Raw genomic sequence first — 24,257 nt, forward strand, 5'->3', positions numbered from 1 at the left:
CAAAAAAAAAAATTCTAGTTCTGAATCTTGACGCTTGACTTCCCCCGCCTTTTCACCTTCGGTTTTAATTCAATATTCTATTTCCTTAACAACTTTTCTCTGTAAAAAATTTAACTTTACTTAAAAAAAAAAGAAAACATACTTATCTCAATCTTTGCATTATACCTTAAATCGTAACCAAATATTCTTATAGCTAAACTTATTTCTTCTGTCCTTTATCATGCTGCTTTTAACTTAAAATTCAATATCTCCTTACTTATTTAAAATAAACTTATCATTAACAGACTTCACACTCCGACTTCGGATACCATGGCAGACCATTTAGATTATACATTTAATTCTTCAACCCACTCCCCCTCTGTCCATTGTCTTATCCTGTCTTTCTCCAGCGCCAAATCTCCCATTGTCTTCCTCCAAGTGTCCACAGATCCAGGCTGCATCCACAGCAAACCCCGCATCGAGCCTCAGGGCGTTTCTCATCTGCATTCCGGGCTCCTCCGTTACTTTTGCTTCTTCTTCTTGTAAAAATTCTAATTCCATGTCCCTTGCCCCCGAGCTGCCACCTCGGGGTCTGGATATTGTAGGTTTTCCCATTTCCAGTTGCTCTTCCCGGATTTGCCCAGCCATCTCAGACCATCTTTCAAACGCCCCTCCCAGCTCTTTGCCAAGGCATGATTCCATTGTATAGAACTTTTGAAAAGCCTCCTCTGTGGAAAGTAGATCTTTTTTATGAATAATTCCACTCAAGACTTGTAGTTTCCGATCAAGCAGTTCCATCTGCAAAATAGTGAGCTTTTCCTCATCCTTTAAATATGAGTTCGATGCCAGTGTGAGCGCGAAGTCCAGCATTTTAAGAGAGAGGGTGAGTGTCAGATTTCAGTTCCTGTCTCTTCCTTCCTTTGTTTCAAATTTTTCCTACGACACACCAAGTCGCCGCCATTTCTCCGAAGCAGGAGTATAAAGACCAAGACTTCAAGCGGAGATATTTTTCCCCCAGTTAACCCCCGAAGGGAGATCTCAACAGACTCAGTTTTCAAATTCCAAATACTTTCTATTAATTGTTGTGGCAGCAGTCACTTAAAGAGTTAATTTCTTTCACCAGCCGAAGGGAGGGAGGCGGGCTGCCCTTCTTCTTTCCCCCAGAGCATTCCAAGAAAACAAAGAGTCAATCAATTACTCACAGCCTCTGGGTTCTTATCAGCTCCTTAATGACAGGTAGAACTTAGACGCTCATCACAGGCTTAGCCACCGCAATTCCATCCCGGTTGGGGCATGTCCCCTAAAGCCCGGCTCCGTCGTCCCTTCACCCCCACTCCCCCTTTACAGGGGGTGCGGGGGAAGGGTTCGGAGCCACAACGGGCACAGCCGGGGAGCCCAGGGAACGGGACGCTCTTCCCGCTCCCCAACCGGAGCCCCGCTATGCGGCTGCAGGGCTCCTAACCCCCGGAATGAACTGGGTGCTTTTAAATTGGAACTCAGCCTTAAAATTTAGTGAATTACTAGAGTATCTTTGTTCCTTAAGTTTGCATGAGCACGTTTAATTGTGGTTGGGAAACAGTTTTATGAAACATTGACATAATAGGTTCTGATGTGCTGTTGAGAATGCTCATAATAAATAGGCTTACCTTGGAAAATGTCTGTTGCTTTCAGTGATGGGTGTCCTCATTTAAAACAAATGTCATTTTGTTGTTGGCATAGTTTAGAAACAATACTCTTAAGAAAAATATACAAATTCAGCTTCGCTATTGTAGGAACCTGTTTTGGTTTTGTTGGAACAAAAATGCATCCACATAGGATCCCACCTTTCCAAGGTGTGCAATCCTGTAGCGCAGGTGTGTGGAACCTCAGGCCCTTGAACTGGCCCTCAGAACTTTCTCCAGGCTGCACCCCTTTTGAGACCCTGCTTTTTGATAAAGCTGTCATGATGCCTCTTGCTTGCCTATCACAACCAGCTGCATAAATCTCACTCAATGGAAGGCAGTAGAATATTTCCTTAATGCTATGTGTATGCAGTTTTATTATTCTGAAGCATTATAAATAAGCATTATGTAATAGTTCTTTGTACAATTTCAAATCCTTATCTTCTGGCATGCAAAACGGGAGGATCCAATTTTTGGATGCCAGAACATAGTTTGTATGAGTTGCAAATGCTTTTGACTGGCAGATGAAAACTTAGTATACACCGTAGAATCAACATGACAATGGCTGGGAAAGTTTTCACATTGCCTCCTCTCGAATGTCAGATTATGCGTGGAATAAATAGACCCCTCGAGGTGATTTGTTGTCTTTGCATTCATCCTCACTCAGTGTCATTGTGGCTTCCTAGTTTATAGGGACATGAAGGGCAGATTCCCCAGGCACCACTGACTGCAAGAAAATAACAACTGGGAAGTGTTGCTTGTACTGCAGTAATCACTTTCATTTTTCCATTCTGTCTTGGCTATAAACAGGACCCTCTCCTCCTATAATTTAATCAAAAAGAACATTATAGGGCAGAGGTTATTTATATGCTGATGCTTGCATTTCAAAATTAAATCAATGGGTTGCTCTTTATATTTTTACCATTTCTTGTCCTTTGGTTTGCCTTTTTCCTTTATCATACCTGAGGAGCAGAAAGGGGAGGGATAAGTCACAATCTAGCCAGAATTAAACACATTCAAGTCCTGTTGATACTGCCTTATTTCATCCTCTTCAAGCATCTTACAAGTGGTACCTCGGGTTACAGATGCTTCAGGTTGCAGACTCCGCTAACCCAGAAATAGTACCTCGGGTTAAGAACTTTGCTTCAGGATGAAAACAGAAATCGTGCGGCAGTGATGCAGCGGGAGGCCCCATTAGCTAAAGTGGTACCTCAGGTTAAGAACGGACCTCCGGAATGAATTAAGTTCTTAACCCGAGGTACCACTGTATTTTCAGGTAGCCCCCATAACATGTTGCAGTTATAGTAGCTTAGCACTGATTTTCTTATGTTGGATTTTTATGCCTATCGATCTGTCAAATTCATGGATCCAAGGGCAGGTTATTCAGGTCCATAGTATCGTGCAAAGCTTTTGACACAACCATTGCTCAACTATTCTCTTTTACATGAAACTCTGTTAGTCAAGACAAGGATCTCCAATTTCAACTATAGGACCAGATTAGTTTTCTTCTTAACCTCCAAGAAGACACAACTGGCCTTGGTTTTATTTCATTCCATATAAATAGTTATCCCTCGTAAAGACTCCCAAGTTTCCCTTGGACTAAATGGTCCTTTGAGGGATCTCCTTTCTTCTCATTGAATCTTCTGTTGCAGTCATTTTTTCTCTGAGTTTTAAATGCTATTTGTGAGTGTTGATATGTCCTCCGGGTGGCAGTGTGGTGCTGTGGTCTAAACCACTGAGCCTCTTGGGCTTGCTGATTGGAAGGTCGGCGGTTCGAATCCCTGCGACGGGGTGAGCTCAGGTTGCTCTGTCCCAGCTCCTGCCAACCTAGCAGTTCAACAGCACGCCAGTGCAAGTAAATAAAATAGGTACCGCTCCGGTGGGAAGATAAATGGCATTTCTGTGTGCTCTGGATTCCGTCGCGGTGTCCTCTTGTGCCAGAAGCAGTTTAGTCATGCTGGCCACATGACCCAGAAAGCTGTCTGTGGACAAATGCTGGCTCCCTTGGCCTGAAAGCGAGATGAGCGTCGCAGCCCCATAGTCGCCTTTGGCTGGACTTAACCGTCCAGGGGTCCTTTAGCTTTTACCTTACCAGGGTAATTACACACACATCCCTCTCCAATGAGCCTATAAGCATAGTCATGTACATATCCTTATTCATCATGTTTTCATTAAATATGTGCTTATATTACAGATTCAACACATGTACCGCTGTGCTCGGGTTCAAGGCCTAGACACCAGTGAGGGGCTCCTCCTCTTTGGCAAAGAGCACTTTTATGTGATTGATGGCTATACCATGACCGCCACCAGAGAAATACGGGACATTGAAACCCTGCCTCTAAAGTGAGTTAGGCGTGACATTCTTTGAAATTGTAAGAGAGAAAAAATGTCTCCCTGTTAGAAAGTATTACAGCATCAGGAGTATAAGAAACCCTCCTGACTATAGCTCTTAAACGCATCTCCAAAAACAACACTGCACCTAAAATAGAAATATGCAAAATCTGTACATGACTCTATAGTTATTGTATCATAGTTTTGACAATGCTCGTAATGGTTTATGTAGCCAAATATGTCTATAGAATATGAGTGGGTGAAATCAGATTTGCTATGTATAGTCTTATATTTATAGTTTCTCTCCTACCTTTTACTCTTTACAGTATGCATGAGCCAATTATACCCAGAGGAGCCCGACAGGGTCCTAGTCAACTCAAAAGGACATGCAGTATTTTTGCATACGAGGATATTAAGGAAGTGCACAAAAGAAGATACCTGTTACAGGTATTGTTTCTAGTGGGAAATAGCAGGGTTTCGTAAATATTTTATTTATTTATTTCATAATTTCATGAAACTTACACAGTACTTGATTTTTTTAAAAAAAAACAAAACCTCAAAGCAATTTACAAGAAGAAAAAACAAGAAAAAAAAAGAAAAAAAATCAGAAACATACTTTATAACATACAAAGGCTGAAATACTAAAACCTTTAAAAATTACCGTACCTTTCTAAGCATCTGGGTAGGCATGTCCAGAGGTGTAGGAAGGTCAGGTGGTACCCAGTGCGGAAAATTTATTGTCAACCCCCCCCCACACACACACATATACATTGTTTTGGGGTTTTTTGCCTGCAAAAATGGTTTTACGTTATTTCATATTTTCTTACAAAGGGATAATAATAAGTAATAATAAACTTTTATTTATATCCCGCCCTCCCCGGCCGAAGTCGGGATCAGGGCGGCTAACATCAGATACATAACATTGGTATAAAATCAAACAATAGTTAAATTACCTCCTAAAAACATGTCAAAATCAAATTAAAGTCTAATTAGATGGCTTTCCACAGGGTTAGGGTTGAGAACAGTTAGTGCTCCACTGAATTGAAATTTCAGCCTTCACAACATAGGAAAACGGCCAAGTAAACAGCTATTTTTGTGAAGGAGGGTCAAGATATTAACTGATATGCGTGAAATTTCATATATAGCTATAAAATCCCTAGTGTAGTAAGATAAGACCTTTGGAGCAGGCATTTTCAAAAAAAGGTTTTTTTAAGAACCACCCTAGTGGGGCAGTAATTCTTCCTTGTAATTTGTCACCCCCCTCCATGATGGAACATGGGGCGGACCGCCCCCCACTTCCTACGCCCCTGGGCTTGTCTAAACCAGAATGTTTTTAGCAGACCCCAAAAAGATTATAGTGACGGCACTTGCTTGATCTCAACAGGCAAGGAGTTCCAAAGTATAGGTGTTGCCACACTAAACAAACAAGTTCTTACAAATGTGGAGCAGGTATTACGTGGCACTTGTATTAGCGCCAGTTCCGCCAATCAAATCAGTCAAGTGGGCACATGTGCGGTAAGGTGATCTCATAGGTCAGTGGTGGCAAACCTTTTAGAGACCGAGTGCCCAGACTGCAAACCAAAACCCACTTATTTATCGCAAAGTGCCCAGAGTTGTTGACATCATCACTGCCACAGCTACTGATGCAGCAAATTGAAAAACAGACCAATCGCTGAACACAAATCTCTGGAGACCAGCAAAAAAAAAAAAAATGTTACGGGTTTCAACAGTGGACGCAAGCTGTAGCCTGGGGCAAAAACAACAGCGCGGATAGGTCGATGGCACACGTGCCAGGAGTGAGGGCTCTGCGTGCCAAGTCTGACATATGTGCCATAGGTTTGCCACCGCTGTCATAGGTAAACTGGTTCCAAGTTGTTAAGAGCTTTATATTTTATAGGCACTGGAGTCACCCTGCCACTTGCTTAGGGTGGGATAAAACCCTACACATAATATATATTGTAGTCTTTTTATTAAACATTTTAGTCTAGAAGGTTCGGTGCATTGTAAACCCAGACAAAGGGATTGGGGTGATTTTTAAAGCACAGTTTGCAGGCGTAAGTTGACTTCATACCTAGGTAAAAAGAGGTCTGACTTAGGCCTCGTGAAAGTCCACAGCAATTACTCTTTTGTGCTTTGACAACATTTTTAAAACCTGCCATTTCTTTGCAGCCAATTGCTGTTGAAGTTTTCTCTGGAGATGGACGCAACTACCTTCTTGCTTTTCAGAAAGGAGTGAGGAATAAAGTCTACCAAAGGTATTTCCATTCATATTATTTATTGGCAAAGCAGCCATGGCAAGGGCTTGCCTCTTCAAAAGGGCATGGGAGAATGTGATGTTTATGACCAATACCAATAGGGTCTACTAGCTTGTGGGTTGAGCATGCTCTCCTATTGATATTAGGCAAGAATATTAATAGAGGGGGGAAATTGTAGACCACAAATGAGAAACAATTCCATATTGAGTTTTTATTGACCACGAGGAAATGTTGACATTTAACACGGCATTCTCCCCTGCCCTTCTGCTGCCCATTCATCCATTGTGGGAATTCCTCTTTAACAGGGAGTGAGATGAAAATTAGGCCGCCGCAGCAGCTAACCTATATTATGCTAAACATAGTCTTATTACAAAGACAAGAGAATTATTTCATCTCAACTTGCTCCCAATAATTCAACCTGCCTTAGAAAGAGGGCAGCCAACCAGTAGAGCTCAGGAACCCATATGTCAAGATCACCCGAGAAGTGAGCTCAGTAGGCAGAAAGACACCCCAGTGACACATTTAAGGGGAACACTACACAGCATGAATATAGGTGGGGTCTCCTCTGTCCTCTTATAAATCTTCAGTCTGGGATTTTACTAACCGGAGTAATTCAGTGCCACCTTCAGAACTTGGCCACCTCTTTAGTCACCCTTGACTCGAGATCACAGGATCAATGCAGATCTTTGAATGGACTCTATTGTTCAATTCCCTTTGTGGGCATCTGCAAAAACTGTTCATTCCGGCCTTATGCCTTCTAGTTTTATGAACAAAAGAGGATTTGCTTGCTATGTTTTCCAAGCAGCTGAGTGGACACATATTGGGGGTAAAGTGATCCTTAAACAAACTGTTCCGAGCTACTAAGGGCTTTATGTGCTAACAGTAACACTTTGAATGCCTTCCTTCCTCTCCATCCCATCCCCACAAAAAATCTCTTTTAGAACTGAGGTGTACTTTTCTTTCTACTGTTTTTTTCATTGCAATGTATACTTTTAATAAAAATAGACACAGCAGCCTAATTAATTCATTAACAGTCTGGCAGTAGGCGCCACCTGAATCTTAATTGAAATGCATTTTTGTTGATTACATTATCCTATTATTATTTTTAAGGTTTCTGGCTGTCGTTCCATCTTTAACTGACAGTTCAGAGTCTGTGTCTGGACAGCGACCCAACACCAGTGTGGAACAAGGGTGAGTGACTGTGGTTTTTTTATTCCACGCAATAGATTTGGAAGTGAAGGAATTTACAGTATTCGTTTTTACTACTTTCTACTCATCCCGCTATTTTAAAAGTTGAACCTCCTGGTGACTTTCACTATCTTTAATGTGTTTCCCAGTGTAAGTAGAGGAGATTTGAAGTATAAGAAAAAGCAGAAATGCAAATAAAATATTGTGAACAGCAATGAAAATAAAATAGCAATGGGCTTCTCTCTTGAAATTGACTGTGCTCACACATCATCATAAACCATAGCTAAAGTTCATCGTGAATATTTAGATGTCTCCTGCTTTGCTCCTCTCCTAGCCAGAGTAAGAGCTGCAAACCACAATCCCTGGCTTAGGATCATGTCAGAACCCATGGGTCATGGTAGTTGGCTTGCTCCTAGCAAGCCATGACTGGGAAACCAAAGCTTGTTCTTGAAGCACTCAGCTACACTACACGAGCTCTAACATCAAAGCATGTTAGACAGTTAGAGGTGACCGTTCCTTGTTGGCATGTTCATGCCATTGATAGTGATACTAGGATGGTACAACTGTTGATTCTTTAATAGTTTAAAATCAGTTATAATCAATATAGTAGCATGGATTACAAGGAAAAAGTTGCTCCGTGTTACATGAAGTTGCTAACATTGCTCTCATATACCACTGCTAAATGGCAAGCGTACTGACCCTTTCTGCTTCTCCTTAGGTCTGGCTTGCTGAGCACCCTAGTGGGGGAGAAATCTGTAACACAAAGGTGGGAGGTAAGTATAAAGAGTAGTTTAGTTGTTAATAATAATAATAATAATAATAATAATAATAATAATAATTTATTAATAATTTATTATTTATACCCCACCCATCTGGCTGGGTTTTCCCACTCTGGGCGGCTCCCAATCAAATATTAAAAACACAATATAGCATTAAACATTAAAAACTTCCCTAAACAGGGCTGCCTTCAGATTTGTTTTAAAAGTAGGATAGTTGTTTATTTCCTTGACATCTGATGGGAGGGCGTTCCACAAGGCGGGCGCCACTACAGAGAAGGCCCTTTGCCTGATTCCCTGTAACCTCACTTATCGCATTGAGGGAACCGCCAGAAGGCCCTCGGTGCTGGATCTCAGTGTCCAGGCTGGACAATGGGGCTGGAAACACTCCTTCAGGTATACAGGACCGAGGCTGTTTAGGGCTTTAAAGTTTCCTTTTCATGGTGGATTGAAATAGAATATTTGGACATGTAATACTGGGGCCAAAATGCTTTGTCACGTTTAAGTTCCTATCTTTTTATAAAGCAGTGGACAACTGAAACGTTTTTGATGTTGTTACTGGGAAATTAACTCCAGTGCTGTTTTGTTCTGTTTCATGTGCTATCGCTACAAAGAGAGGTGAAATCAGTAATTTCCAGTATCTGATGCACTTAAACACTTTGGCTGGCCGATCCTACAATGACCTCATGCAGTATCCTGTTTTCCCATGGATCCTTGCAGACTACGATTCAGAGGTAAACATAAAAATCTTATCTTCTAATACTTGACTAGGTCTAAAAGGGTCACAATTCATATATCTTGGAAGCCTCAAACCATGCACTTAAAAGTAACTCAGATTAGGGCTGGAAGCTGTGCTTTTTAAATATTACTCTTTGTTAACTAATCTGTGAAATAAGTTGTGGAGTGGGTGTTTCAAGGCAGAGGCTTGAGTAATGTTGCAGTGATTTGTAGAGAAGTAATAAAAGACGTATCTGCATTTCAGATGCGAGAAAGGGACAATTGTTTTAAATCAGGCCTGAGCAGCTAAATATGTAGAGTAGCTGCCAACATTTTTAGAAACCAGTATCTCAATATAATAGATAGAGGAGCCAGAAATAGTTGCACATGAATGTATGCAATTAGTCAGAGAAATAAATTTCTTAAGAATGAACTTTACTACTTGTTTACTTTTAAAGGAATTGGATCTTACCAACCCAAAGACATTTAGAAACTTGGCTAAACCGATGGGAGCCCAGACTGACGAGAGGTTAGCTCAGTATAAGAAGCGCTACAAAGATTGGGAAGACCCTAATGGTAAGTGCAATAAAACCTCTATCATCCACAATCTGAGATGGATGTAATAGAATAAAAGGTACTGTGGCTTTTCCTTTAATCTGATTTTCTGAGGGATGGAGATCCCGCCAGACATCGTCAGTTTTACCAACTAAGAAGCTGAGGACAGGTTTATCGTTAGGAAATTTGCTATGATTCAGTTGAGCCCCTGTGCTAAATTAATATAATAATCGTATAAAATCCTGCTTGTCTCCATCAGTTCTTGGAAATGTTTCCGCTGATAAAGACACTCAGGAAATGATCGGTGAAGATGTCTCTAGAGAAACTTGTTGTGGCTAATCTGAATCATTTAATTCCAAAAAGAGTGTTATAAAATACTGTGTGTGACATTTTTTAAAAAACAACAACAACAATGTAAGTCGCTATAGTGCCAAATTATAAGCAGTGAAACAAATTTTAGCTATACCAATTTTAGATGTACTTAGTGTATTGGTATTAGCAAGCTAATACTGACTAAGCCTAGTAATTTAACACAGACTTCCTCATTTCCTTCCTATTTCCTTTCCCTGCTATCCCCCCCCCCCCTATTTTCTTTCAGGTGAAACTCCAGCTTATCATTACGGCACCCATTATTCATCAGCAATGATAGTAGCCTCATATCTTGTGCGAATGGAACCCTTTACACAGATATTCTTAAGGCTACAGGTAAACTATTTACTTCCGCCATTTGCTTCCAAGGTGTAATGGGCAGTGTAGGGAACGCCTTAGCTGCCGTGCAAATACTTCTCTTTTTCCTTCCTCAGGGAGGCCACTTTGACTTGGCTGACAGAATGTTCCACAGTGTGCGTGAAGCCTGGTACTCTGCATCTAAGCACAACATGGCAGATGTCAAGGAGCTTATCCCGGAATTCTTCTACCTCCCAGAGTTGCTACTCAATTCCAACAACTTTGATCTAGGTGAGAAAAAGCCACTTTTGATAGCATGGCTGTATTTCTTTCTTACAGAGTGTCAGGGAACTGTCCCCAGTGCAGCGCATGGTGGTGGAAGGGCTCTTGGGATGCTACAGAGAGCCCCGATCCCACCTGGCCAGCTGCACCTCCTCTGGCAGCAGAGGGAGCAGCGAGGCTTCGAGCGGGGAGGGGCAGGCTTTTCAGGGTATGGAGGGAGAAAGCTCTAAGGATGCTGAAAAGCCCTCGCACTCCTCTCGCTCAAGGGGCGAGGAAAGAGAAACGCAGCTTCCGGCGCCCGAAAGGCGTCGAGGCGTGAAACGAATGGATGGGAGGTGGGGCTTCCGTATACCGAAGCTCTTTTGTTGGTGTCAGAACCGGAAGGGGCCATTCCCGGATTCTGACGGTGCTTGATACAGGCATGAACGTGTTAGCTCTGCACAGTACATAGTTTGCACAATTAAAGGAAACTTGGAGTTTTGCCTGCTCACTCATGAGCAACCAACAGAGGACCTTACACAGAGACACCGTTGAAAGATGAACATAAAGCAGATTTTGATGCGCATTAAATAGAGATAAGAGCAGTGTATGTTTTAGTCTTAATTTCGGAGACTGGTCGTTTTAAACTGCTCATTTGCGCTATGGAGCTCATTCAGGTGTCCTGTTAAAGTTTCACAGGAAGCACGCTTCATTGCAGAAAAAACCCTCTTTATCCTTGTTTTCGCCTTGTAGGTTGCAAGCAGAATGGCACTAAACTTGGGGATGTAATACTTCCCCCATGGGCTAAAGGGGATCCCCGCGAATTCATCAGAGTGCACCGGGAGGTAACGTATGTTCTTGTTAGAAACTACAATACCTTTTTGGCCTCCCATCCGAATCTTGCTCTTCTGTTTGGAAGAAAGCATTTTTGGCTGATAGTTTTGCTCTTTATATCTTTTGTACATGTTGAGCACGCTGGGATTATCAAACATGTCGGTTGATGTAGTGAGTCCAGTTGATAAGTTCTCACCTTCCTTCATATTAGAACTCTGTAATGAAGTTTTGCTGCTGCTGCTGTTGTTGTTGTTTTTTTTAAAAAAAACAGTTGCAATGTTTTTAGAGCAGGCTATAAATTGAAGGAAAATAAGTAAAGCATATATATATAGAGAGAGAGAGAGAGAGAGAGAAAAACTTGGTCATGGTGTTGGCTAACAACGCCATCTGTTGGCTTGCACTATTTCAGCAAGCAAGCCTTTGCCCACCTGTAAGCAGGTTGTGCTCCGTTTAACGTGCACATTTTGAATTGCAGGCTTTGGAATGCGATTTTGTGAGTTCTCACCTGCACGAGTGGATAGACTTGATATTTGGCTACAAACAGCAAGGGCCGCCTGCAGTAGAAGCTGTAAATGTTTTCCACCATCTCTTCTATGAGGGCCAAGTGGACATATACAACATAAATGATCCATTAAAAGAAACAGCTACTATAGGATTCATTAACAACTTTGGACAGATACCGAAACAGGTAATGAATGATATTTGAGTATGCTGCATCTGTGGTTCAAGACAAAGTTGGTATATTCTATTCTATTTGCTTAGTTCTTTTGGAGATTTAATTCCTTCTGTTCAAGACTTGGATACCCATGGCCCTTTGCGGGAGGATGGAGCAATCAGGAGTTAATCTCATTTCCATGGGCTTCATTCTTGTTTTAAATGGCAAGTCACTGTTGCTTTGATTTCATAGTAAAAGTAAAGGCTGGTCTTGCAAATGTAACGTATTTGAATGACAATCCTTGGTATCAGTCTGGGACAGGGTGTCGTCCTTCAGTTCATGCCATCTTTGTAATATTACATGTTAATGTCACCACATGACATTATGACCAAATGGGGATGAACTGGGTGGTCTTGGAGTGACTCCAAGAATAAACAAATATGTCAAATATGTCCATCCTCAGTATGTTGGTGTGTTCTTGTTTCACAGAGAAGCAAGCTTGCAAGTTTGGACACATAGCAGTGAATATGCTCATGTTTGAATGGGATCTGAATAGACCTTAAGCAAAGAAGGAAAGGGGGGTGGGTGTAGTTCATCAGGAAGATCTTCTGTGCAAGGCCCATTTAAACGAATGCGAAATATGCAAAATCTTGATTTTAGTTGTGCTTGCCCAGGAGAACTTCCCAGTGGATTGTGCCCTTGATGCTTACCAGAAGTAAAATGTAATTTCCAGACGTAAAATATAAATATATGGTGTTCCAAGGCCTTGCACAGATTTTGACAAAGAACAAACAGCCATAAAGTGACTGACATTTTCTCCAAAATTAAAATTAAAATTGCTTGCTTAGGGTTTCGTTTATGGGATCCAACATAGCTCTCAGCATCGAAGCTGGCGGTGAAAATGAAAATCCTAAAAACCTGAAACATGAAAGTACCAAGACAGAACTGGATTAAAATTAACTTCATCTGTCCCTTCAATACCTGCATATTAAAAATAATAGATAAAACTTTTTACCACCTTCCCAGAAGCTAAAATAGAGCTGAGCTGACCTGTTCCTTTCATTACAGAGAACATTCCACTGCAAAAACGTCCCTCTCTAACAATGAAATTATGTGAACAGTTAGATTTAAAAGGAGTGTTTTGAAATGTTATTAAATGTTTAGAGTGAAGCCTGCCAAATCTTAATAATTCTCTGTTTATGGCTGCCGCTTATCTGCTAAGATTGACAGTATTTATACTAGCATTCTGTTTTGATAAACACCAGCATTCCATCTGCCCCTCTGATGGTCCCTTTAAAAGCACCCCGTGGTTGCTTAACATGGCTTTGGGTGCATATCTGGAGTGGCGAATACTGGTATTGCACTGACTCATCGTCACATGGTGGGCCGAGGCAACTGAAAACAGCTTGTGTGTTTCCTGTGACTGTGAAATCCATCTCTGTTAGGGAATTTATTTGCAACAAGTCTCAAGGATGGTGCTGACATGTTTTGAGAGGTGTTGCTGCAAATTATTTCCAGGCCTGCTGCTAAGCCTGTAATGTTTTCTGTCTTGCTGCAGTTGTTTAAGAAACCTCACCCTCCAAAACGAGTGAGAAGCCGAATTAATGGAGAAATAAGTGGGGTTTCTATCCCACCAGGTATTGCCAGTGGCAAGATTTTTTTCCATCATTTAGACAACCTGAGGCCTTCTCTTGCACCAGTAAAAGGTAAATGCTGCAATCAGTTTACTTTTGATTCCCCCACCCCCCCTTTAGAACTATGCTCCTAGTTCCAGGCATTTTTATTAAAACATACACTGTTGTTTGCCCCAGAAGAAAACGACTTCCAAGGCCATCTGTATCAATTAAAATGTATTTTTTAATCTATTTAAAATGTCAAGCGTCCTTCATTGCATCTATGTTATGGCATGAGCAGAACAGAATATGCCAAAAATTCAGTGTTGTGAAAACTCGGAGTTGTGAAGATTGGACAGTCGGCACAGATCTGGATTACATGTTGGACTCTATTTGCATATTTGCATATGACTGTGCACCCCACCCCACAATAGCCTCTCTTTGCAGTTAAGGCTGTGTTGGGATGGGGATGGCTCTAAGGGAACATCCCCTAGAAACTGGTTTTAATCATCTTGCCCTCTCTGGACACTGTAGATGTGTGCACTAGCGACATTCAGAGAGTTGTCCAGGCTGCAACCCCAAGTTAATTTCCATGCTTCCTGACTTTGCTGGAAATTATGAGAGCACAAAAGAGCCTTCTGGACTGGGAGCCGGCCTTACATTGTGCCTGCACGCTACAGATCTTCCCTTAGGCTTTGTGCTGTTTGGATTTGCCTTGCTTCTAGCACACTGAACCATGAACAAGATTCATGTTGCTAGACTGCTAGAGGACTGAAAAGAAGTCTTCTTACAATGGAATGGTTGTGTTTGAATTTATACTAAGTTATTTTGATACTCCCCAGCCACTTTCCACACTGCTCTGGTGAAACTTAAGACTGATTTGAGCATTAATGAAATCCTGAAGCATTCTCAGTAGCTCTATGCCCTTGAAAGTCTCTTATCCAATTTCTTACACTTCTGTGTCATGGGAGTTGATAAGAATTTAACATCACTGGTCACTGTTTAAATTCTTTCAGAGCTTTCAGTAGTGTAAGCAGGTTTCTCAGAAAGATAACAAAATTCTCGTGAAATATCCTCACTTTCTACTGTGATTGGGTATAGCTTTCACCTAATCTTGGAACAGCGAATGTTTTTATGAGCTCTTGTTTGTGAGTGCTGCTATCTTTTCTTTCTCACTTTTCTTTCTCTCTTTGAGCAGAGCTCAAGGAGCGTGTAGGACAGATCGTGTACACGGACAAAGGAATTTTAGCAGTGGAGCAGAATAAAGTGCTAATTCCGCCAGCCTGGAATAAAACCTTTGCTTGGGGTTATGCAGATCTCAGCTGCAGGCTGGGAACCTATGAGTCAGACAAGGTTTGTCTCTCAGATTTTTGTGGCTCTTTAACTTGCATACTTGATGATGGAAAACAATGACTGAACAAGCTGCCTCAGGCAAGTGTCTTAACTCTACCCTTTAAGAAACCTGCTGAACACATTTTTGTTCAGACAGGCCTATCCAGGTACTTAGAAGGTTGGTACAAGTTTTAGTCTGTTGTTTGTTAATTGATTTTTTTTATCATTGCTGTTAATTTTTATTGATAAATTTATTGTTTTATCTTTTTTTAAAACCGCTTTGAGGTTGGTTGGTTTTAACAATCAAGCGGTGCATTGTGAAAGTTTGTAACATAAATAAATAAATCCGGTATTTATTCAGCAGGCTGTGGGGCAAGTTAACACTTGGCAGGAAGTTGTTTGTAGTGAACACTTCCTATGAAATCTGTCTGTTAAATGTAAAAAGGTAAAGGTAAAGGGACCCCTGAATGTTAGGTCCAGTTGCGGACGAATCTGGGGTTGCGTCGCTCATATCGCTTTACTGGCCAAGGGAACCAGCATACAGCTTCCAGGTCATGTGGCCAGCATGATTAAGCCGCTTCTGGCGAACCAGAGCAGCGCACGGAAATGCCTTTTACCTTCCCACCAGAGCGGTACCTATTTATCTACTTGCACTTTGACGTGCTTTCGAACTGCTAGGTGGGCAGGAGCAGGGACCGAGCAACGGGAGCTCACCCTGTTGCGGGGATTCAAACCGCCGACCTTCCGATCAGCAAGCCCTAGGCTCAGTGGTTTAGACCACAGCGCCACCCACAGTCCCTATCTGTTAAATGTATTTATGTTTTAATTAGCAAAGATAATTTGCATGAGCACCATCTTGTAGTGCAGGATGAACTATGGTAATGGCTTTAAGATGGACCAAAATACAGAGTGCATTATGTTCTGGGGGTAGAGGATTCCTGGCTTTCTTCTCCTATTACTTGTATCCTGGTCCCAGGCTTTCCACACTTCCCTTGCTTTGCCCCTCCCCATAAAACCAAGGAGCCGGTTCCTGAATTCAGCTTCCGAACCCAGCTCTTTGGTTGTGTATGGGAGTATTAGAAATCCATTGCCTCTCCCCTGGGACTGCCTTTGGAAGTGTGAGCTGGTTTTTTCCCAGGATACAAGGTTGAGTGGAAGGAAATGTATCTTCCCCAACCAACACAGTGATAGGATGCCAGAAACTGGCCACTGTTTATGAATTGATGGGTGCACTGTTTTACTTTTCCACCTTTCTAGGCCGTGATAGTTTATGAATGCCTATCTGAATGGGGACAGGTTCTCAGTGCCATCTGTCCAAATCCCAAGCTGGTCATCACCGGAGGAACCAGCACAGTTGTTTGTGTATGGGAGATGGGCACCTCCAAGGAAAAAGCCAGAACACTCACTCTTAAGCAGGTAAATCTGGATTGCTGTGTCAGAAAATTGGGCCCAAGCATAGCTCATCAGTGCTGATGAAATCTGACAAGTTGGGAGTGAACCAAGTCAGGAAGTTTTGCCCTCCCCCAAAAGAAGAAAACGGACTTCTGGGCGGATTGGACATTCCTTTTAAATCATGACTCAGGATGTAATTATGTGTTACCTTAATTGATGTTTTTTTTATAATTTTTTATAGTTTTTATAATTTTATAATTATAAATAGGGGGTGATGTTTTATGTTGTAAATTTACTGCTTAGTCTGTCACTTTAAAGTCCTTTCGAAGTTCTAAGTAGAAAGGCTAAGTATACATATGTTGTTTGAAAAATTGTGCGTAATGAGCCAATGGCCGTAATAATAAATAAATATCTATCTATCTATCTATCTTGCCCTCCTCAACTGTTGGCACATGGATAGATCACCAAAAGTTGTTGTTGTTTTTTTTTCTGGGGAAAGGAAGAAATTCACTCTGGATTCTGTCAGAGCTCTGGAAAAAAAATCTGCTTATCAGCCTGCACAACCATAGCCTTATGTCCATGTGGCTGCATGGACAATTTACTAAAACCATTGAAATACACCCCTGCTCTATGTCCTGCCACTGTCTTTTGTGGGTCTGCCTATATAAGCAAAGGGAGAGCAAAAGGCAAGGAAGGGGCTGAGAATTCGTTCTTGTTGTCATTCTTTGCTTAGGCACAGTTCACCAGTGCTGTCGCAGAGTCTGCATTCATTTCAGCGAGGCTCGCATGGGAAATGGCTACAAAACCCACTTAAGTGGTTTGAAATTATTTAGCAAGAAACCACACTATTCAGTTTCCATAGCATTGTGTTTCTTAGATTTTAATTTGTCTCCTGCAACCTAGTAATAGTGTCATACTCCCACCTTTTCCCTTTCTCCGAAGGAAAACTATTCCAGTATCTGTAATTTACAGCACTTTGCAGCACATGCTTTATGTATTTTCTTCTGTCTTCCTCTGCTTTTAGGCGCTGCTCGGCCACACCGAGGCAGTCACGTGTTTGACAGCCTCTCTGGCCTATCACATCATTGTGAGTGGGTCTCGAGACCGCACCTGCATCATCTGGGATTTGAACAAGCTCTCCTTTTTAACACAGCTTCGTGGCCACCGGGCCCCCGTTTCAGCCCTCTGCATCAACGAACTGACGGTACAGATCAGAACATTGACTGCTTCTCTTAGAAGAGATACAAATGTAGAAAATCACTCTTGAGCTGGTTGTGCCCATTTCAGCTCCAGATTACATATGTCCCCTAGTTAGTGACGTTTTTCAGGTTATTAAATGAAAACACCATGGAGCCCATTTTGGGCTTTCAGCTGTTTGGTGCGATTTATTGCCGGCAGAAAGCAACTTGCTGGGTACTTAGAAAAACTTATTATTGGGGGGGGGGGTCAACCAGAGATTCCCTTCCCCTCTTCCAAAACCATTGTTTATCATATTTTCACCTGACCATCATTTTGGCCCAGTAACTAGGTAAGTTGACTCCGGAGTAGGGGGAGACCTATCATAAATTTTTGGCACCGTCACTAGAAGAGCAGGCATGGCAGAGTACCAGAGATCCTACAATACTCCATTGGCCTTTAAGCTGCTTCCTTGTGGCTTCATCCTGCTGTAATAATGGAAAGCATGTCATCATATAGGCTTGTTATGGTCTTTCCCGAATGGTGGACTTGACCCCAAGGAGCCGTGGACTTCACCCCACCCAAGTGATGCCAGTTGCTATTGCAGGGACGTTGTTTGTGTGCCACAGCAGCAGCATATTACGGGGCCTTCAGTTTGTCTTTAACTAGATTGCAGCCTCTTATCTATGTAGATCAGTTCCTGATGGGGTCAGTTGCAAGTAATCGGTTCTTGAGTTTCCAGCCAGACCACGCCTTTGTTCTTCATATTAAACCGAGATGTGTTTCTCCTCCGGGATGGCAAAGAATGGCACCGTTGAGCTCTAAGTGTGCCTAAAACGTTTATCCTTTCTTCAGGGAGACATTGTGTCCTGTGCTGGCACTTACATCCACGTGTGGAGCATTAATGGGAACCCCATAGTGAGCGTGAACACTTTCACCGGGCGCAGTCAGCAAATCCTGTGCTGTTGCATGTCAGAAATGAACGAATGGGATACCCAGAACGTGATTGTGACGGGGCATTCAGACGGAGTGGTCCGAGTAAGTATTAGCAGTTGTGTAGAAACAAATTTGTGGGTCGGCAGTATGCCTCGTGGTACAGAGGAAGTTGATAGAGAAGTTTTCCCCCCTCCTTTGTTCATAATATGAGAACCTGGCCCATCCAGTGAAGCTGAATGCTGAGAGTTTCAGAGGAAAGGGAGTGGGGCAGCATTGAAACTCATGAATCTAAAGTCTTTAGATAGATTTATGGACGATAAGGCCATCAGTGGTTACTAGGTGTGATAGCCATATACTCTACATCTAAAATTGCTAATTGGGAGAGGGCTATTGCACTCCTGTGAGCTTCCCATAGGCATCTGTTGTGGGAAACAGGATGACAGGACTTATATAGGATTTCCAGGTTCATTCCTAATTGCAGCTTCTATCTATTCAGAATTCTTCAATGGCATATTCATTTAGGTAAAGGTAAAGGGACCCCTGACCATTAGGTCCAGTCGCGGACGACTCGGGGGGTTGCGGTGCTCATCTCACTCTATAGGCTGAGGGAGCTGGCGTTTGTCTGCAGACAGCTTCCAGGTCATGTAGCCAGCATGACTAAGTCGCTTCTGGTGAACCAGAGCAGTGCACGGAAATGCCATTTACCTTCCCGCCGGAGCGGTACCTGTTTATCTACTTGCACTTTGACGTGCTTTCAAACTGCTAGGTTGGCAGGAGCAGGGACCAAGCAATGGGAGCTCACCCCATCACGGGGATTCAAACCACCGACCTTCTGATCAGCAAGCCCTAGGCTCTGTCCCTAGGGCATATCTGCTAGTTTGGGGCATACAGTTAGAAACCTAGTTTGATTGTAATTTAAATGTGCCTTGATTTTTGTGTCTCTTTGAGTGCTTTCAATGTTACTTTGCTCCATGTCTTGTTATCGTCTTGAAACCCAGGTTATACGGCAAGGGGGATATGCATTCAGACTCTCACTTTCATTTCTCCTTCTCCTAGTTCTGGCGAATGGAGTTTCTGCAGGTCCCGGAAACTCCAGCTCCTGAACCTGTGGAGGCGCTCGAGATGCAGGAAGAGTGTCCGGAAACCCAAATAGGTGCTGTTTCTTTTTGGCTCTGTGTTCAGCTGTGAATTGTTCAAGGTGTAGCTCAGGAGTGGGAAACCTTTGCTTCTCCATTTGTAGTTGGGGCTCTACTTTTATTTATTTATTTCATACGATTTATATACCATTCGATTTCTTTAAAATAAATAAATCTCAAAAACAGCTAATAAAAAGAGGAAAGCAATAACATTATCAGTTGTAAATAGTTTTTAATAACTTCTTTTTTACTCCACCATCACTGATCAATTGCTTTGCTTTGCTGGCCTGGCCTGGCATCTGAAAATATCGGGGGGGCACCACTTTGCCTGCCCCCCCCCGGCATGGATGGTATAATAATGTCCCAAATGGACTTTGTATGAATCTGGACCTAAGTTTTATGTCAGAGTTATGGAGGGGCGGGTCCAGTGGGGAAAGTGAATCATGGCTGGGGGTTTGTTTTATGCGTTGCATGTACAGGAGAGGAAGCCCCGGATGAGGACAGCAGCGATTCGGAAGCAGAAGACAGGGCCTCAGCCAGGACGCGAAGCTGCAGGAGAGCCGGAGCCAGCCGGGCAGCGCCAGCCACAGGCCTCGCTCGTCTTCAGCCCGAGCTGCAGCTGCGTGGTCTGCAGACAGCAGCTCTGACGACTCAAGACGCTGGTCCGACCAGCTCAGCTTGGATGAGAAGGATGGCTTCATCTTCGTGAACTACTCCGAGGGGCAAGCGAAAGTCCACCCCCAGGTTCAAGCTAACCACCCCAACCCTAATCCAGGGGAACTACGGCATTACAGCAAGCTCAAGCCAGGTATGGAAACACCTCTTGGCCACATGCCAAACTAGAAGTGTGATGCCTGGGCAGGTTTCCGGGTGCCCAGAAAAAAATCCTGTACTCTTTGGGGCAAGTGGGCCGAGACCCTGAGCGGCATTTTCCTTCCTGAGCAGGCACCATGCAGATACGTTTCGCACCCTTCCACATTTTGCTTACATTATTACCCGTTTTCCTTTCTTAGGCTACAGGTGGGAGCGGCAGCTAGTGTTCAGGAGCAAACTAACTATGCACACGGCCTTTGATCGCAAGGACAACGCACATCCTGCAGACATCACGGCACTGGGCATCTCCAAGTGAGTGACCTGCTTTCTGTGTGTCCTCAGTATATCAGCTGGAGGCACAGTAGTGGTTTCAGCTTAGATCGGCTAGAACAAACAAACAAGTTTGGAACTGAAAATTGCTTTGAAATGGTTAGACATACAGGAGATGCAACTATAAGCCATGATAGCTAGGTAAAAAATACTGTGCTCAGAGCTAGCCTACGTCAGAGTATCAGGTGCCAAGAACACAAAGAGGCCTTTAATGAAATGCTTTGGGCATTGTTATTCTTCTTTACAATTTTTGTATTATTATTATTTTTGTACCATTCAGACACTTTCCCCCTCTCTTTTGTGTTTGGTGCTCCCCTACTTTTTTTTCAAAGTTGGGAGAAAGCAAGTCTGACCTGGTAGACCTTACTTTGATTCAGCAGGCTGTTGCATTCATCAGAGGGGAAGGGGACGCGTGTGGGCACAGCTGCTACCTTTCGCCTAGTATTCTCTGGCTTTCAAAATATGTTTCTCTCTAGCATTGAGGCTAGTTCCTAATGCTTAGATTGGGGTTGCTAATTTGTCCTTTGTGTAATCTGTTTCTCTTTCAGGGATCACAGCAGGATTTCTCGTAGGCGACAGCAGAGGCAGAGTGGTTCAGCTGGTCAGTGAGTGACCAGCCCGGCCGCTCTGCAGCTGACACTGGGTGAAAGATGAGGGAGGAGACAGTTGTTCCAGCTGCTCTGTCCGTTTCTCTCTTAATGAAAAGGCGTCACCCATTGCAGAAACTGTGGGCAGCTCTTCTGTCAGAAGTAAGAAAGGTGGTCTCTCTGTAAATTCTTACAGATCGGTTCTCGCAAAGAAATGCTAGCACTCTGAAGAGCTGCTCTTTTTTTTTATATTCCTTATTGAAAATAAAAGATAGGAATTACAAGTGCACAGAATATGATAAGACACACAAAAAAGAAGACACAAGAAATAGTACCCATGTAGAAACGGGACACGGGTGGAGCTGTGGTCTAAACACAGAGCCTAGGGCTTGCCGATCAGAAAGTCGGCTGATCGAATCCCCGTGACGGGGTGAGCTCCCGTTGCTCGGTCCCAGCTCCTGCCCACCTAGCAGTTTGAAAGCACGTCAAAGTGCAAGTAGATAAATAGGTACCACTCTGGCGGGAAGGTAAACAGCGTTTCCGTGTGCTGCTCTGGTTCGCCAGAAGCAGCTTAGTCATGCTGGCCACATGACCTGGAAGCTGTCTGCGGACAAACGCCGGCTCCCTCGGCCTATAGGGTGAGATGAGCGTCGCAACCCAGAGTCGTCCGCGACTGGACCTAATGGTCAGGGGTACCTTTACCTAGAAAACAAAACAGAAAAAAGATATTGTGTACATTACGAAAAAAGGAGAAAACTTGTTATTGTAGTTAACCAGACCTTAATCTATTTTTGAAAATGAATTCCAGATATCATTAAACTTGCCCCTGGCAAGTCTATGTTTGTACACAACTTGTCTGAAGAGCTGCTTCTTGATAACCACAGGCACCCTATTTATTTCACTAGCAAATCTGATACTCCCTCTCCCACCAAAAATAAATAAATTCTCTTACTGTAGATAAGTTGGTGCTAAATTATTTTGAGAAAGATAGGATAGAGCTCATTAATTCGCCTAGAGGGGAAATTAAACCCACAATAGCATAAGTGGAATACCCTGTGTCATGGGTCTTTCCAGAATCTCCTCTAAATACTAGTGCTGGTTCTCAGAACAGCTGATCCTTTATAAGCCCATTGCCGGCCACTTTAACACTAGTTACCCCGGAAATTCCATTTCCGTTTCAGTAGTACTGTCACTATACCATGACCCTTTGGATTCCGTTGATCCAAAGGGATTCCGTTGATTCCGTTGCTGGTTCTTCCCTTGCTCAAGATGACCGGGTGACCCGAGAACAACCCTGCCCCTAGAGCAAGGCTCTTCTAACATCGGAACCGTGTGATTCTGAGCAAAAATGCAGGAGGAAAAAACTGAGGAGAAACAGTCTACCTCCCACAATTCTTTGCTCCTGCCCGAGTCTCGTGCAAGAGAAGAAGCCCAGTCCAAAGACTTCTTCGTCCACTGTAATAAACTGTGGGTGCAGAGAGAGGAATAGCAGCTCACATTCTTGCGTGCCTCCCCCCCCCCAGGTGCAGCCGCTTCCAGTCGGAAATCAAGCGTTTGAAAATCTCCTCCCCGGTGCGGGTTTGCCAGAACTGTTACTACAACCTTCAGCACGAGCGAGGCCCTGAGGAGGGATCCTGGAATTAACAAGGCGGACGCAAACCACGCAAACGCCAGCCTGAGCACCGCAGGGCCCACAGGAACTCGGTAAATTTAATTCATTGCAGGAACGAACACGCAGCACATCCAGAAAGGATTGCAACGCTAGCCCTGAACACTTCATCTTTGTACTGCGCAGCAAAGCACTTGCGAGCAAAAGGGATCATCCATGTACATTTTCAGAGAAGGGGCTGAAAACGTTCATACAGCCAGCGAGTGTCAGGAGGAGAGACAAGCAGTTGCCGCAACTGCAGCAAGAACCCACAAGACCCAGCCTTCCCTACTAATGTGGCTGGGAGGAAAACCCATCATTAACCACCCCTTGTTCTGTCTTTGGTTTTGTAGAGCTAGTCACCTTATTTGTGTTGCGGGAAGGAGAAGGCTTTTTAGAAGATAGTTGTAAATCTGCCTTCTTCGCAAGAAAACTGTGGATATTGTAAATAGATATAATGGCCTTTTTATTGAAATATGAACTTAACTGCCTGTTACATGGGACATCAGACCAACCACTATACCTTGTGTCTCATTTTTAGCTCATCCATCTACTTAAATATGAATGTGTTTTTTTAAAAAACAAAAAAAGCATTGAGGCATTATCTGTATTTTATTTTCAAAATCTGGGCTGCATGTTTGTTCTTTGGTTACTCGCATTATCTTAACTTAAACCAAGTCATTCAGAGAGTTTTGAAAGGCGGTGCGAACCACCCTCAACTTGTCTGCGGCAATAGGACTCGGAATCTTTCATTCTCAACTGTAAGATAAGGACCCTCTTTTTGTTTCATTTTTTAAAAAATACAGAAGCTATTTAGCGCCTATCTTCATATTTAATATGGTCTCTTTTTATACAATGTGGACCTTGGCTTGTGCTCATTTGCAGTTTCTGGATCAGCTGGTTCCTACAACAGTAAAGGCCAGATCTTACTTCGGACAGTAGTAAACGCCTTGCATGAAACTCGGATTTGCCCTACCCCGGAGAAGAAAATAACAGACTTGGGACCCTTGCTGTTATAACTGGATGCTAATACCAATCCATTGAGGGTTTCTCCTGCACAGGTCCCATTGAAGTGAATGGGAGCTGCACAAGAACAATTGCCCGCCTTTCATTCCCCTTCACTGGTCTTTTCTGCTGGGGGGTCGTCTTTAACTCATTTTTTTTTTTAAGGCCGCCTTTATCGTTCATTGGCATACCATCAACTTGGGGGATGTTACTCAAACTTTCATTGAAGAAGGACATTTCATACATTTGTGGTTTAAGATCTTACGTTTCTCACTTCTTTCTTGGGTCACTTTTTCTCCAGTCCACGGGGCATCTTGTCTGTAGAGAGGGGAATACACAGATCAGGCGCATCCCATGGGCATCCTTTTTGGAACATGGCCTTGAAAAGTGGTGGCTTTTATTTTATTTTAT

General features: G+C 43.0%; 1 protein-coding gene across 1 annotated transcript in view; it reads left to right on the forward strand.

The window, feature by feature from the left end:
* The window catches only part of WDFY3 (WD repeat and FYVE domain containing 3), a 125,245-nt gene extending 101,814 nt beyond the window's left edge, over positions 1 to 23,431 (forward strand). Inside the window, 26 exon segments of the mRNA XM_033160689.1 lie at positions 3,835 to 3,983; positions 4,298 to 4,418; positions 6,141 to 6,226; positions 7,337 to 7,417; positions 8,133 to 8,187; positions 8,805 to 8,924; positions 9,366 to 9,483; positions 10,061 to 10,167; positions 10,266 to 10,419; positions 11,143 to 11,234; positions 11,699 to 11,911; positions 13,437 to 13,584; positions 14,690 to 14,844; positions 16,081 to 16,239; positions 17,240 to 17,419; positions 18,247 to 18,429; positions 19,384 to 19,480; positions 19,943 to 19,987; positions 19,990 to 20,271; positions 20,477 to 20,588; positions 21,155 to 21,170; positions 21,172 to 21,198; positions 21,200 to 21,239; positions 21,242 to 21,318; positions 21,321 to 21,355; positions 22,717 to 23,431. Of these exon segments, the coding sequence (XP_033016580.1) occupies positions 3,835 to 3,983; positions 4,298 to 4,418; positions 6,141 to 6,226; positions 7,337 to 7,417; positions 8,133 to 8,187; positions 8,805 to 8,924; positions 9,366 to 9,483; positions 10,061 to 10,167; positions 10,266 to 10,419; positions 11,143 to 11,234; positions 11,699 to 11,911; positions 13,437 to 13,584; positions 14,690 to 14,844; positions 16,081 to 16,239; positions 17,240 to 17,419; positions 18,247 to 18,429; positions 19,384 to 19,480; positions 19,943 to 19,987; positions 19,990 to 20,271; positions 20,477 to 20,588; positions 21,155 to 21,170; positions 21,172 to 21,198; positions 21,200 to 21,239; positions 21,242 to 21,318; positions 21,321 to 21,355; positions 22,717 to 22,837 (2,973 nt within the window). The 3' untranslated portion in view covers positions 22,838 to 23,431.
* Positions 23,432 to 24,257: the final 826 nt, after the last annotated feature.

Source organism: Lacerta agilis, chromosome 9 (genome assembly GCF_009819535.1).
Source record: "Lacerta agilis isolate rLacAgi1 chromosome 9, rLacAgi1.pri, whole genome shotgun sequence".
In the NCBI taxonomy this organism is placed as follows: domain Eukaryota; kingdom Metazoa; phylum Chordata; class Lepidosauria; order Squamata; family Lacertidae; genus Lacerta; species Lacerta agilis.